The sequence below is a fragment of the Cervus canadensis genome, chromosome 15 (genome assembly GCF_019320065.1).
Source record: "Cervus canadensis isolate Bull #8, Minnesota chromosome 15, ASM1932006v1, whole genome shotgun sequence".
NCBI lineage: Eukaryota > Metazoa > Chordata > Mammalia > Artiodactyla > Cervidae > Cervus > Cervus canadensis.
The window spans coordinates 6902754-6916810 of record NC_057400.1 but is presented as its reverse complement, the minus strand read 5'-3'; the positions used below and the strand labels follow the sequence as shown (position 1 = coordinate 6916810).

Genomic DNA, 14057 nt, shown 5'->3' with positions numbered 1-14057 from the left:
TTATATGAATTTTTTTTCTTAAATAAATTTTTTTCAACAGATTTTTATTAGTATTTTAAAATTCTTTTCATGATAAATGTCTTGGTTTAAGTATGTTTTCTGTTACCTTTACAGCTTGCCTCTGAAGACTGATTTGCTAGATAGTCCAGACTTACTGGAAACAACCATTGATGAGGTAGCTGGGGCGGCTGACACCATGGACACCTCCCCAGCCCCAGGTGAAGTGAGCACAGCCACCAGGCAGGCTGGGTTAGAGGGACCTGAAGGTGAGCGCAGGAGTAAGTGAACGTTCTGTGTGATGTCAGTGTCATTAATCTAGTCTACGTCTTTTGAAATGAGCTGTTTGTCAGTCACTTCAAGAGTATTTTATGCAGCAGTAGTTGAATTTAAAATTTTAATGTAGAATAGTTATGCCTTCTTGCCTTTTTGGCTTAAGAGTGCATTGAAATGTTTAAGATCACATAATTGATACCATTAAACATACGTGTCATTTATAAGTCATTAAACATTTTTGAATTTTCAAATTTGCTTTTTGTTTCTTGAATAAAAATTAAGAGAAAAATGTTTCCTTAGAGATGACCTAGGGCACAGGACTGAACAAATGTTTGGACATTCCATTAGCGCATAGGAAATATTTTGTTATTAATGAGAGCTGTTGTTGCCCAGACCCACAAAAATAAATAATCAAGAAAGAATACTGCTCTCCTTAACTTTTTAAAAGGTTAAAAGGAAATAATAAATTTCATATATTTCTATTTGTGAGTTTGGTTTGATATTGAAACATAACTGTCTTTAAACAAGAGCTTTCTGTTGAATTTCAGTGTAACTGTGATCATTTAAAAGCAGCTTATGTTTACATGGCTCTTGGCAATTTTGATTTCTTTTTCTAAAATTAGGCACCATCTTTTAAACAACTTATAGGAAATTGCCAATGAGTATGCTGTTCTCTCTGAAGAGTGAGAATACAGCAATAGGATTTAGTAATTTAGAAAGACGTGATGAAAACTGTCACAGTGCTTCTGGTTCATAGAACATGCTGAGTTACTGCTGGTGGTGGGCTTCCCTGGGGGCCCGGAGGTTAAAGCGTCTGCCTGCAGTGCAGGAGACCTGGCTTCCATCCCTGGGTCAGGAAGATCCCCTGGAGAAGGAAGTGGCAACCCACTCCAGTATTCTTGCCTGGAGAATCCCGTGGATGGAGGAGCCTGGTGGGCTACAGTCCATAGGGTCACAAAGAGTCAGACACATCTGAGCGACTTCACTTTCACTTTCAGTTGATTTTAAAAATCTGTTCTTTTGTTCCTGAAGTAACCACTACAAATGCACTGTTAAACAAATGTTCTGGCATGTTATATGTTATGTTTTTATTGACATCTACCATATTTAAATTGTTATTCTGAGTCAGGTCCAGGAAACATAAATTAGCTTTGATTTATTCATAATTTCAGAATGATGTTCTAATTTGATTTTTTAAAGGTAATAGTTATCAGGTTAAGAAAACATATCTATTACTCAGAGCTCCTTGTTTTATTATACTTTGCAAATATTGTGCTTTTTTGCAAAATGACAGTTTGTGGCAACCCTACATTGTCAAATAATGAGTAGCATTTTTTAGCAATAAAGTATTTTTTAACTGAAGTATGCACATTATTTTTTTAAACATAATGCTCTTGCATGTTTAATAGGTAGACTGCAATATAGTACAAACATAATTTACATGCACTGGGAAACCAGGCAGTTCACATGACTCAGTTCACTGTGGTGATCCCGAGCTGAACCCACAGTATCTCCAAGGAATGCCAGTATTCCTCATGTACTTTTTTTTGCAGCAATTGCTTTTGGTTATTTTCCAGTTTTCACAGCCTTGCTCTGGACTCTGTCTCTTGTTAGAAATAGTCACTCTTTGTCACTAGAAAGTTGTGATATGTAACAGATAGAGGCCATCGGTGTTTAGATTCAGCCAGAAGCAAGACTAGCTTAATGTGAAGTATTTTCCAGATTAAAATAAAAAGTCTCTTTTATAGAATGGCAACATTGATTCTATTTTCATTTTGTCTGTCCATTGTATGTATTAAAAGTTGCTTAAATTAAAATTTTAATTTAATTAATTAATTTGGAAGAAAAGCCATGACAAACTGAGATAGCATATTAAAAAACTGAGACATTACTTTGCCGACAAAGGTCTGTCTAGTCAAAGCTATGAATTTTCCGGTAGTCATGTATAGATGCAAGAGTTGGACCATAAAGAAGACTGAGCACCAGAAAATTGATGCTTTTGAGCTGTGGTGTTGGAGAAGACTCTGGAGAGTCCCTAGGACTGCAGGGAGATCAAATCAGTCAATCCTAAAGGAAATCAATCCTGACTGTTCATTGGAAGGACTGATGCTGAAGCTGAAGCTCCAACACTTTGGCCACCTGATGCAAAGAGTCAACTCCTTAGAAAAGACTCTGATGCTGGGAAAGATTGAAGGCAGGAGGAGAAGGGGGACAGTAGAGGATGAGATGGCTCGATGGCAACACTGACTGAATGAACGTGAGTTTGAGCAAGCTCCGGAAGACGGTGAGGGGCCGGGACGCCTGCTGTGCTGCAGGCCTGGGGTCGCAGAGAGTCAGACACGACTGAGCGACTGGACAGCAGCAACAGTTGTCTGGGTTTGAAGAGTGTCTAAAATTCCTCCAGCACTGCAGTAGTGTTGTGTGAACAAACGACCTTTATTTAGTGCATACTTTCTAGGAGATTATATTGGTTTTGAGGAGTTTGGTAGAACAAACTAAGGATGCTTAGAAATGACAAGACCAAATGAGACGTAACAACTTCAAATATTCAGAAGCCTTTTATATCAGGGAATTTATGTCACCTTCTTAGTGAATCTTGGATCAGCAGTTTGAAAATACAGCAAAGTCAAATTGAAATGAGTTTAGGGAAGAATCTTTTAAACTGTTCTTGCCATATATCAGAAATAGATATCTTACAGTGAGTGGGCATTACAGAAACTATTCAAGCAGAGCTTAAATACTGTTGGAAGTTAGGACAGAAGAAATTCTTGAATCATGTAGAGGTTTCATTAGTAAGACTTAACCCAGTTGAGACTCAACACATTTGCTCAGTGTCAATCAGTGAAACTAGAGCATTTTGATATTAAGAATTAAGGTTTTATACCAAGATGTGAATCTTGGTGTCCAATTTATTCTATATTTTCTTTTGGTTATGATGTTCAAACCCTGATTGACTTAGGTAAATAGTTAATAAATAGTAACTTAAAAAGAAAAGCCTTTATTCTACAGTCTCAGGATATTTCTCAGCCAAACAGGAATAGCAGAACAAGTTTTATTTTAACCAGCTCCCCCTCGCCACCACAAGCCAGCGGTATTAAGTTAACAGCATAAGCTGAAGTGTTGTGGGCCAGCAGCATCGTGTTAAAATGTGGTGTCCAGTCATCTGGAGCATAAGAAAAACAGGAAGTGGCCATTAAGTAAGAAAATGAGTACGGAAGATTTTGAGATTAACGTTGAATTAGTGATTCTCAGTTTTGATTGTACATTAAAGTCACCTCGAGGGTTTTAGAAACTACAAGTGCTACTCAGAGCTTTACACTGGGACGACCCTGAGGGATGGGATGGGGAGGAGCCTGGGGGGTTCAGGGTGGGGGACACACGCACACCCATGGCTGATTCCTGTCAACGTAGGGCAAAAGCCACTATTGTAAAATAATTAGCCTTCAATTAAAATAAATAAATTAATAAAATAAATAAAAACTACTAGTGCCAGAAAACTACCTTCAGAAATCTGGTATTATTATTCTAGGGTCAGCTCTGGGAATCAGTATTTCTTAAAAGTTCCCAATCTGATTCTAATGTGTAGCCAATGGGCAGATTTTAGAGTTAATTGATGAACACTTTAGAAGATCTCTTTGAGAGGAAATGACTTCATAGTTTTCCCTCCTTTCTTCTCCTTGATTGCTTAGAAATTATTAGGCATTCAGTAGCTTTTTCGGTTATGTGGACAGTGTATAAATTCAAATTCCTACCAAATTGATTCCTGCACAATAAGAACAACTACCAGTTGTTAGTCGAGATAGAATTCATTGTATTTAATGTATCTTCTTTTCAGTGGTTGGAGGCTTTGACTTGTAATGTATTGTGCAGCCTGGTTGCAGGTAGTGAAGAGAAGATGCGTGTCCTGCATCACGCCTGACTGATGGCGCCAGTCTGTGATAGGTTGAGTCAGTGAGTGAATGGATGGGTGCTCTTCATCGGTGTAGCTTTAGGCCCCGTGTGGTCAGGAAGAGGAGAACGGCTGGGTGTAAGGTCGCAGGAGGAGCTTGGGTCGCACTTTGGAAGGAAGGGTGGTGTCCCCGCTGCTCTGTGCCTTTTCTGTGAGTCACGTAGCTGGTGAGCTTTCTTAACCCCTCATGCCACAGAGAGTCTGCATCCAGTGGCATTTTAGGAGCAGAGCAGATACAGGAAGTGTTCCTGTTCAGGTTAACTCTTACTCAAATTAATGGTGAGTTTCCTGCTTATAGAAAGAATGTCTGGTCCAAGGTGATCTGGATTATTACCTTTTATTGGTGGTAACTGGTATTGAGGGGAGGCGGTGAGGAAAGCCTGAGTCTCTACATTTACAAGCCGTGACAGCATGGCAGACTAAGTGGCTGTTTTCCTTTTTTTTTTTTGCAGCATTCATAGATGCCTCAAAGAAGCTCAAACATCTTGAAATGGAAAACAGTCCTGTGCCGACTCCTCACCCCAACGTGGATGTTAACATTAACAACCAGGTATTCTGAGTTCTCTTTCGCATGCCTGTCATACAGCCCCAGACTTCCCAGAAATCTTTTCCATCCAAAGCTAATATTTTTTCTTTTCTTTCACTGGGAAGTCTATCTGTGCTGAACTCTTAAAACTTGTTATATAATTTAAAAAGGTGAAATTTGTGGATATTTAGGAGGAAACTTGGACAGCAGTGTTAAGAATTATAAGGTCATTTCATGTTTTTTCTTTAGATTCAGCCCATCCCTTCTCTAATTCTGTTCAGTGAATCTTGATTTAGTTGAAAAAATTAATTGAAAGCCTTTTAAATTGTAAACGGATTTGTTTGGAAGGGAACTGCTCTGTAATAAGCGAGCATGAGATGCTAAAGCATCATCCCTCATACCCTTCACCATCCTGTCCTCTTGAAGTCTTTAGGCATGTGGTGGGGTGACATACCAGTTAAACCAATTAAACCTCAATTAACTATTTGACTGTAATTAAAATTTTTTATTATTTCTACATTAAATAACTTATAGCAGTAACTAAAGTGGGAATAGGATAAAAATAATTGTCCCCAATAACGGAAGAGTGAATTTTAGGTAATAATCTGGAGACAGCCTTTTATTTATTTTTTTTCCTATACCTAGGCAATAGATAACAAATACCTGCTGAATGAATTTTGTTTTGGCTTGATTTTAAAGAGGAAAAAGGAACATCTGACTTGCAGTTCTCTTTCATCCTTGGATAACTAGCTGGACTTCTTCAGAGACCAGTATGGAGCACAGAGTGACTTCTTTCCTTCATAGTCATTGTTATAACTGTCCTTTAGAATGTCTTTTTTTTTTCATCCTATTACATTTTTCATTAAAATGTCTTTTAGAAGCTGATTCAATTTCAGAAAGCCTTTCCATTTTTGACCCCTCAGTAATTCTCAATTATATGGTCTCTTTCCTTCACATTGTCAGTTTTTCTACTGTCTTTGTAAGGTAGGGGAATGCAGGGTCAAAGTCATCAGAGGGTTAACTGAAAGCTTTCAATGAAAGCTTAGGTAGTTGACAGTTTGACAAAAATTTAGTGGAGGCCTGGAGTGAACCTGAAGATTGAGGCCCAGTAAATCCTGACAGGGAGTTGAAGCGTAATTGTTGCACAGGAAATTCATTGAGCGGCTGCTTGTTTTTTAGCAACATTCACTGCACATTTTGCTGTAACTTAGCTGAATCTCTGGACCAGAGGATCTGTTAGATTAGTTATGAAACCTTGGAAAAATAAGTACGAGTGTGGGTTTAAGATAGGAAAGGGAATATGAGAGAGGGTTAGGTGAAGGATGGTGTGCCATGAAGAAGTGTTTGGGGCTTATGTAACTAGGAAGATAATAGCTAATATTTGGTGAGGGCTTACTCTATGCCAGGCAGAAATAAAAAGAAAGAATTCAGTGCTGTACTGACAAATAAGAGATGTCAGACTACCCTACCTCAGTGCTTCAACTAGTGCTGTGTACGAGTTTGTCAACTGAAGAAAAATAAAGCACAGCCTAAAAGTTGAGAGTTATATGTTATTTGACAGATTTTCTTAGGACTTCAAGCTTGGGAGACAGTATCTCAGATAACCCTGAGAGACTGCTTCAAAGAGGGGAGGATGAGCCCGGATTCATAAGAGTTTTTGCAACAAAGACCTGGTCATGCTCATCAAAAGATTAGTGTTAATAAAAGAAAACCAGCTATCTCACATTAAGGAATTTAGTACTTTTCTATGGATTGATGTTCAGTCTCTTAAGTTATGTTTAACTCTTTGCCACGCCATGGACTGCAGCACACCAGTCTTCCCTGTTCTTCAGTGTCTCGTGGAGTTTACTCAAACCCGTGTCCATTGAGTCGGTGATGCCATCCAACCGTCTCATCCTCTGTCGCCCCCTTCTCCTCTTGCCCTCAGGATCATCTTTAGTGACTCAGCTCTTCACATCAAGTGGCCAGTGTATTGGAGCTTCATCTTCATCATCAGTCCTTCCAATAGTATTCAGGGTTGATTTCCAGAAAGCATCAATTCTTCAGCAGTCAGCCTTCTAAAGGAGGTCCTTCTAAAGAAGGACCCTAAAGGGTCCAACTCTTACATCCATACGTGACTACTGTAAAAACCATAGCTTTGACTGTGTACACCTTTGTTGGCAAAGTGATATCTCTGCTTTTTAATATGCTGTCTAGGCTTGTCATAGCTTTTCTTCCAGGGAGCAAGCGTCTTTTAAAGTTGTGGCTGCAGTTAACATCCATAGTGATTTTGGAGCCCAAGAAAATAAAATCTGTCACTGTTTACACTTTTCCCCACCTATTTGGCATGAAGTGATAGGACTGGATGCCATGATCTTCGTTTTTTCAACGTTGAGTTTTAAGTCAGGTTTTTCACTCTCCTCTTTCACCCTCATCAAGAGGCTCTTTAGTTTCTCTTTCTTTCTGCCATTAGAGTGGTATCATCTGCATATCTGAGGTTGTTGATATGATCCCGGCAATCTTGATTCCAGCTTGTGAGTCATACAGCCCAACATTTCACATGATGTACTCTGCATATGAGTTAAATAAGCAGGGTGACTATGCACAGCCTTGACGTACTCCTTTCCCAATTTTGAACCAGTCCGTTGATCCCATAGACTGTAGCCTGCCAGGCTCCTCTGCCCATGGAATTCTCCAGGCAAGAATATTGGAGTGGGTTACCATCCCCTTCTCCAGGGGAATCTTCCCAACCCAGGGATCAAAGCTGGGTCTCCTGCATTGCAGGCCAGGGAAGCCCTGGTTTACTGTGTATGGGAAGATGTGAGTCTGGGCTCACTGCAGTCATTCCTATGATACGCACTTTGGCTGTCCGGGGCCAGTGTCGTGAGTCTCCTCAGAAGCACCATCAGGGTGGCTGCAGAGGCTGACCACTGCGTGGGCTTCAGTGGGCGGGTCGTTTGTCTCCATCCTGAGTTGCCTCAGGGCTCACTGAACAGTGGCTGAAATGTGTTGGCTTGATGGCTGCAGCATCCTTTGTTTACCGTTAGAGCAGCAACATTTTAGTTCTCAAGTTAATTCATGTGTTTTCTTACATCTGTTTGTTTGATGGTGCTGGATCTTAGTTGTAGCACATGGGATCTTTTAGTTACAGCTTGTGGGATCTTTTTCCCTGACCAGGGTTTGAACCAGGGCCCTCTGTATTGGGAGTAAGGAGTCTTAGCCCCTGGACCAGCATGGAAGTTCCCTTAATTAATGGTTTATTTATATGACGCACTTTTAATCCACTCTGATTTCTCTACCTCTGCCACTAACTGTTAATGTTTGCTTAAGGACTGCAAATTAATCTTAATATCGGTTTTACTAAGTATAGTATTTTAGGATGAAACACCTACTGTAAATAGAATATATTCTAAAGCAAAGTGTCAGATGTTGGATGTTTAGCTCTAAAAACTGGGTAACTGAGAACGTTTTAGGCTAATGGAATTTTCAGATGGCAACAACTGGAAAGTACAGTGTGAGAGAGAAAATCAGCATCTATGAATACTTTGAAAGGCTGGAATGATGGATTGGATTTAAGACTAGTCTGACACAAATGTAGGCATTAGGATCAGGAGGTAGAATATAACAGGCATGTGTAAAAAAAAGTTTGAGAATTTTGTAAACAATATGAAGTGTAACTGCTGAAACATATCCATTGTATTAACTGACAGGGCTTAAAAGGGGAGCTCCAACCATAGTATTAAAAAGGAAGAGAGATAAACATGATTTCGGAAAACTAAAGTGGTTTGAGAAGAGAAGGAGTACAGTGAAGAATCTTGAAGCACAGTTGTAATGATGCTCAGCGATCTCAGGAAAGAATACTTCAGTTATCTGAGGAGCTATGATATGACAGGAAGTAAAGTATTGATAATGTTTCTTAACAGTCTTGGAGAAGAGCTAAGGTCAGTGAGTGACGAAATTAGGCAGATTTCACCTCAGTGTAAGAAAACACATCTTAACACGCCTGGGAATTGAACAGATAGCTAAGAAAGCAGCAGCTTCCCTAATGTGGGAAGTTCCTCAGGCTAAGACTGAAGTCAGCCTTTGGATATTTTGGAGGTTGGATGTACTTGGAGGTTGGAGCATTCTTTCCACCTTGGGACACCCTGAATCTTGGGTTCATTGTTGGAATTCTTCCCCTTTCTGGGTGCCTCCTCGTACGGAGAATGTGTTCACAATATCTGCCTGATCTGTGTCTTTGGAGTCCTTTAGGGCTTATGCTGTGTCAAGACTTGAAGACTTTTCAGTTACCTTCCTCCTCTTAATTACTTGAGACAATTCCAGAATTTTCTTTATCTTCAAATTTGAAGGATAATTTTTTTTCTTGGTCCTTGATCAGAAAATTTTTAAAATGCTTAAAGTAACAAAATCTAAGCTGCATTTGTTAGTGAGGATGGGGACGTGATTAAGGCCTGACCTTTAGCAGCTAGTCTTTCTAGTGTAAAGGTTTAAAAGAAAGGCGTGATGACCATGTTCTCTTGACCACAAGTTGGCAACCTCTTTCATTAAAGGTCGGTAAATATTTAAGTCTCAGTAGCTGTATGGTCTCTGTCATTGTACTCAACTGTGCCACCGTGGCATGAGCTAGCCATAGCCATGTGGGCCTGGGCATGGCCGTGTTCCGGTAGAGTTTACTTACTAAAGCAGATGGCGGGCCAGGTGTGGCCTGTAGGTTGTCTTTCTCTTGTTGTTGGGAATGTAATCCTATAGCAGATTGCTGCCACACGTGACTTGGAATAATCTTTGTCACTTTTAATCTTTTGATTTTTTTTGTACCCAAACCTTAAGAAGGTACAACGAAAAAGTATATCAAAAATCAAAATCTGCACTCTGAAGAAAGCAAAGGAGAAAGATGAATATATTACCTGGATTTTGACCCATGAACCTTAGAACTCAAGACTGTGAATGTAGTAAGTTCTGAGTTGCTGACAAATTTAAGCGGTTTTTATGGGATAAATACAGGGGTTATTTGTTGTTGTCAGCTGATTAGTTGTCTGGTGGTCTTCTTTCTTATTTGGATGAGAGTAGCTGTGTCAGGGGAACAAGGAAGCATAGAGCTGCCATGAACAGACTTGCATGGGGGCTTGGCTGGTGTCCTGTGCCAACCTTTGGGAAGAGTTGTACATCCCCATGAGGTTAGGTTAAGTGTCCTCTGTGTGCCTACATTGGCTGTCTTCATTTTGTCCCTGACATAAGTGACTCCAGACGTTTCAGTTTGGCTCTATAAGTAGTTAACTTTCTTTCCTTCTACCCTCAATTTGGACACAAAAGTGTGGCAGTTGGTCTGACCTCCCTTTGGGAAATTGAGCTTCAGATGTTAGCCTTGCAAAGGCCACACTTCTCCAAGGATCAGTGAGCTATTGCATATTATGTAAGGTAAGTAGAAATGATACTTTTACAAACACAAAGGCTAATATTCTCTATTTAACAGTAATTGCTGTAGGGGGAAAAAATAATTTTTCCCTCTACTCCTCTGAGTTGTTGGCTGAGACTTCTGTGACAAAAGACAGATTAACAAGAGAAAAGCAGAAGTTTACTGTTAGGTGTACCTCATGTTCAGATGGGCGATACCAGGGGAGAATGAGTAACTCTCAGGCTTAGAATTCCAGTTAAATACCATCTTCAGCTAAAGTCAAACGAAAGAAAGTGTAGGGGAGGGTTCAGGGAAAGGCAGGGTAAACAGAAGTAAGGCTTCTTACGCAGCTTTGAGTCCTTGCTATTCAGTGATAAGAGTTTGAGTTGTTTGCGGGGATGAATGTTGGTCTTTCCTAGTAGAAAGGAAGGAGGGACTCCTTTTTAGATAGATAGGAGAAGGACAAAGCTTTTCTTATATCTCCTGCTTCCCAGTTGCCTTCAGCTCAAAATAACACGCCACAGGGTGGCATATTTGGGGATGGCACATTCTGCTACCCTCACTGCCGTGACTTTCTCAGCTGGAACAGTAGTTGCTTGCTAAGTCACTTTAGTTGTGTCCAACTGTTTGCGACCCTATGGACTGTAGCCCACCAGGCTTCTCTGGCATGGCATTCTCCAGACGAGAATACTGGAGTGGGTTGCCTTGCCCTCCCTCAGGGGATCTTATTGACCCAGGGATCGAACTCACGTCTCTTGTGTCCCCTGCATTGGCAGGCAGTTTCTTTACCACTAGTGCCACCTGGGAACCCTGAAACAATAGTTACTAATATTATTGGTGCAGGTGTTTTAAAAAATAATTTTTAAGTCTGGAAATCAGGCTATTTAACTACTGGTATCTTAGAATTTATTAGTTTATATAGTAGGCCAGCCCTAAAAGTTCACATTCCCTTTGTCATGATCTCAGGGACTCTTCTGGATTTATGTAAATACTTTCAGCAGTTTAAGGGGAAGAAACAGTTTATAAAGTGGCTAAAACCTTTGTGTATATTTAGTAAAAATTCAAGGTAAATTGTATTTATTCTTCTAAAGCAAGATTCTTGCAGATCACGGATCTACCCACAAATAATTATAAGAGGTGTCTTAAACCCTATGAAATTGAACACATATTCTTTTTTATTTTTTGTTTTTTTTATTTTGGCTGCACTGGGTCTTAGTTGCAGTGAGTGAGGGGCTTCTTTCTGGTTTCAGAGCATGAGCTCTAAAGTGCTTCTGTTCAGTAGTTGCGATGTATGGGCTTAGTTGCTCTGTGGCATGTGGAATCTGGTTCCCTGACCAGGGATCGAACCCACATCTTCTGTATTGGACAAGGTGGATTCGTAATCACTGGACCACCAAGGAAGCTCCTATTCTTGCTTTAACTCAGTTACATATTTTTCAGGAAAGTGGGTCCAAATTTTATTAAATTCTCAGAAAGAGTAAACCATACCAATCTTAAAATAACTCTTTGCATCTTCCCAAAGTTAGAGCTAAAAAGAACTTCACTTTACTTAAAAGGCTTATATAATTTTTTAAAATTAAATAATTTCAATTTTTCTGAGGCATTTAAAGAAGGAGCTCTCAGAAATAAGATCTCTCTGTGCTTATAAAAAATAAGTACCATTTTTCTTTTGAGTTTTACTACTTACACCAATACTTTGCATTATGTGTTTGAATGTATAAATGGCCTACCTATGTTTTCTAGCCAAGATTGTTTCAAGAGTGGTTTTGAGTCTGGATCTAATGGCATTCTGGTTCAGAACTTGAAACCAAGTCCCCCTAAAACTGACTTCCCCTGCTGAGTTTGTGATTAATCTGTCTAAAAATTGATTCCCTTCCTAATCTTACCCCTTTTCCCCTCAGAATTGAGGAGCATCAAAGAAAAGGGAGAATTGGACCCCAAACAGGACCCTGTGGGGCCATCCCAGGTACAAAAAGCCTCTCCACATCCCTGTTTCCTGTTTGTAGGAAAAAGACGGTAATCTCCTGGACCTTCCCCAAGTTCCAAAGAGCAGAGTCTAGCAGTTAATGTTTAGGACAAGAGCATCACAGGACTCCTCGTTCGTTCTGAAGGGATATGGATAACTGTCTGTGCCTGTCTTTGAGTTGTTCTGCAAAAACTAAGACCCGCCCCCGCCCCCCCCCAGGTGGGCAATGACGACCACATGATGACCACAGGCAAGGGGTCCCCAGACTGGTTGGAGCCAGAAGGTTGAGGTTCTGAAGATATCACCCTATTCCCTCATCACCAACCAGTCAGAGGCCTTCCCCAGTGGCTGAGGAGGTAAAGAATCCACCTGCAGTGTGGGACACCTGGGTTCAATCCTGGGTTGGGAAAAGCCCCTGGAGGAGAGCATGGCAACCCACGCCAGTATCCCTGCCTGGAGAATCCCACAGACAGAGGAGACGGGTGGGCTGCCGTCTGCAGGGTCGCACACCGCTGGACATGACCGAGCAACGAAGCACAGCCAGTCAGAAGAAGGTCCGCAGGCTGGCCACACGTCCTGGACCCTGTGCCCTCACGCCGTCTTTAAAGGCCTTTGCCAGAAAGCATCAGGGGGTGCTGGTCCTTGTACGTGAGCTGCCTGTCCTCCTTCCTGGGTGCCCTGCAAATACACCCCTAGTTTTCTGCAAACTCCTGCCGTCAGTCTGGCTTTCTGCACTGCAGGCACACAAGCCCTGGCTCGTTAGCAAACTGAAGTGGACTTTGGATCCTCTTTAACCTGACATTAGCGCCTAACTAAGCTGATTCTGATAGTGAGGACGGCTCTGCAGGAGAGTTTGAGCATCCAGTCTTGTTAGAACAGGTCTAACTTGGGGTGTTTAGGAATCAGGGTGTCTTTTTAATTATTTTGGTTCTCTGTTTGCACATGTTGGCCATCCAGGGCAGACATATCAACAGCATAGTAACTGGATATTGTTGTATTTGCATCCTATAATAAAACTATATGAAAATATTTTATAGCTGTTACACTGAACTTGTATTTCAGTAATCTTTTTCTTTTATATACATGGAAGGTAACTGTATAAAATACAGATTTTATTTATGTTTATTTCTGGGGTTTTTTTTGGTCATGCTGTGCATTTCCAGGATCTTAGTTCCCCAGTCAGAGACTGAATCTGAGCCCTGACTGAAAGTGCTGAGTGCTAACCACTGGACTGCCAGGGAATTCCCCACAAAATGTAGATTTCAAAAAGCAAGAAATTATAAAACGTCCATTATCCCAGTCCTAAGAGATAACTACAGTTAACATTGTTCTATAGCTAATCAATTGTTATCTCTTTATTTCAATAACACATTACAGATAATAGTTAAATGGCATGCATAGGTCAATGTTGTGTTTACTCAGTCTCCTATTAGACATTTTGCTAATTTTCACTGTTACAATCAGTGCTGTGACAAACAGTCTTATAAATAAATATCCTGCATTATCTTTGATTATTTTCCTAGGAAGGAGAAGTGTTAGGTTTAGGAATTCCCTGGTGGTCCAGTGGTTAGTTCTCAGCTCTTTCACTGCTGAGGGCTCATGTTCAATCCCTGATCCGGGAGCTAAGATCCTGCAAAAACCACTTGGCATGGCAGAAGTGTTAAGTCAAATTTCAGAAATAATTTTAAAGCCTTTGGTACATTTGCAAAATTGCCTTCCAGAAAGATGGTAACAATCACAAGTACTTTTGTGATGTGTGTGTTGAATTCTTGATTTTTAATGTAGGCAGGAAGAGAAATATCTGCCTAGGTCTGTGGCAGGTTGCTTTGAGATGCTATGACATGGAAATATAAATGTTGAGCATATAATACAAAGTCTGCAATGTAATTCTCTCTGAAAAGAAAATGTCAATGCATTTGAACTAGCCATTCGTGTTGTTCAATCGCTCAGTCATATCCAACTCTGTGACCCC

The 14057-nt window shown here is 40.4% G+C and overlaps 1 protein-coding gene across 5 annotated transcripts in view; it reads left to right on the top strand.

Annotated features, from left to right (window-relative positions):
- The window catches only part of EPB41L5 (erythrocyte membrane protein band 4.1 like 5), a 154824-nt gene that overhangs the window by 106863 nt on the left and 33904 nt on the right, over nt 1-14057 (top strand). For 3 of the 5 annotated variants that reach the window (XM_043488072.1, XM_043488070.1, XM_043488069.1), the window contains exons 17-18: nt 115-278; nt 4675-4772. In XM_043488072.1, coding sequence (XP_043344007.1) covers nt 115-278; nt 4675-4772 — 262 coding nt within the window. The remainder of the gene's footprint in view (nt 1-114; nt 279-4674; nt 4773-14057) is intronic. The other 2 variants (XM_043488073.1, XM_043488071.1) reach the window with 1 other exon arrangement.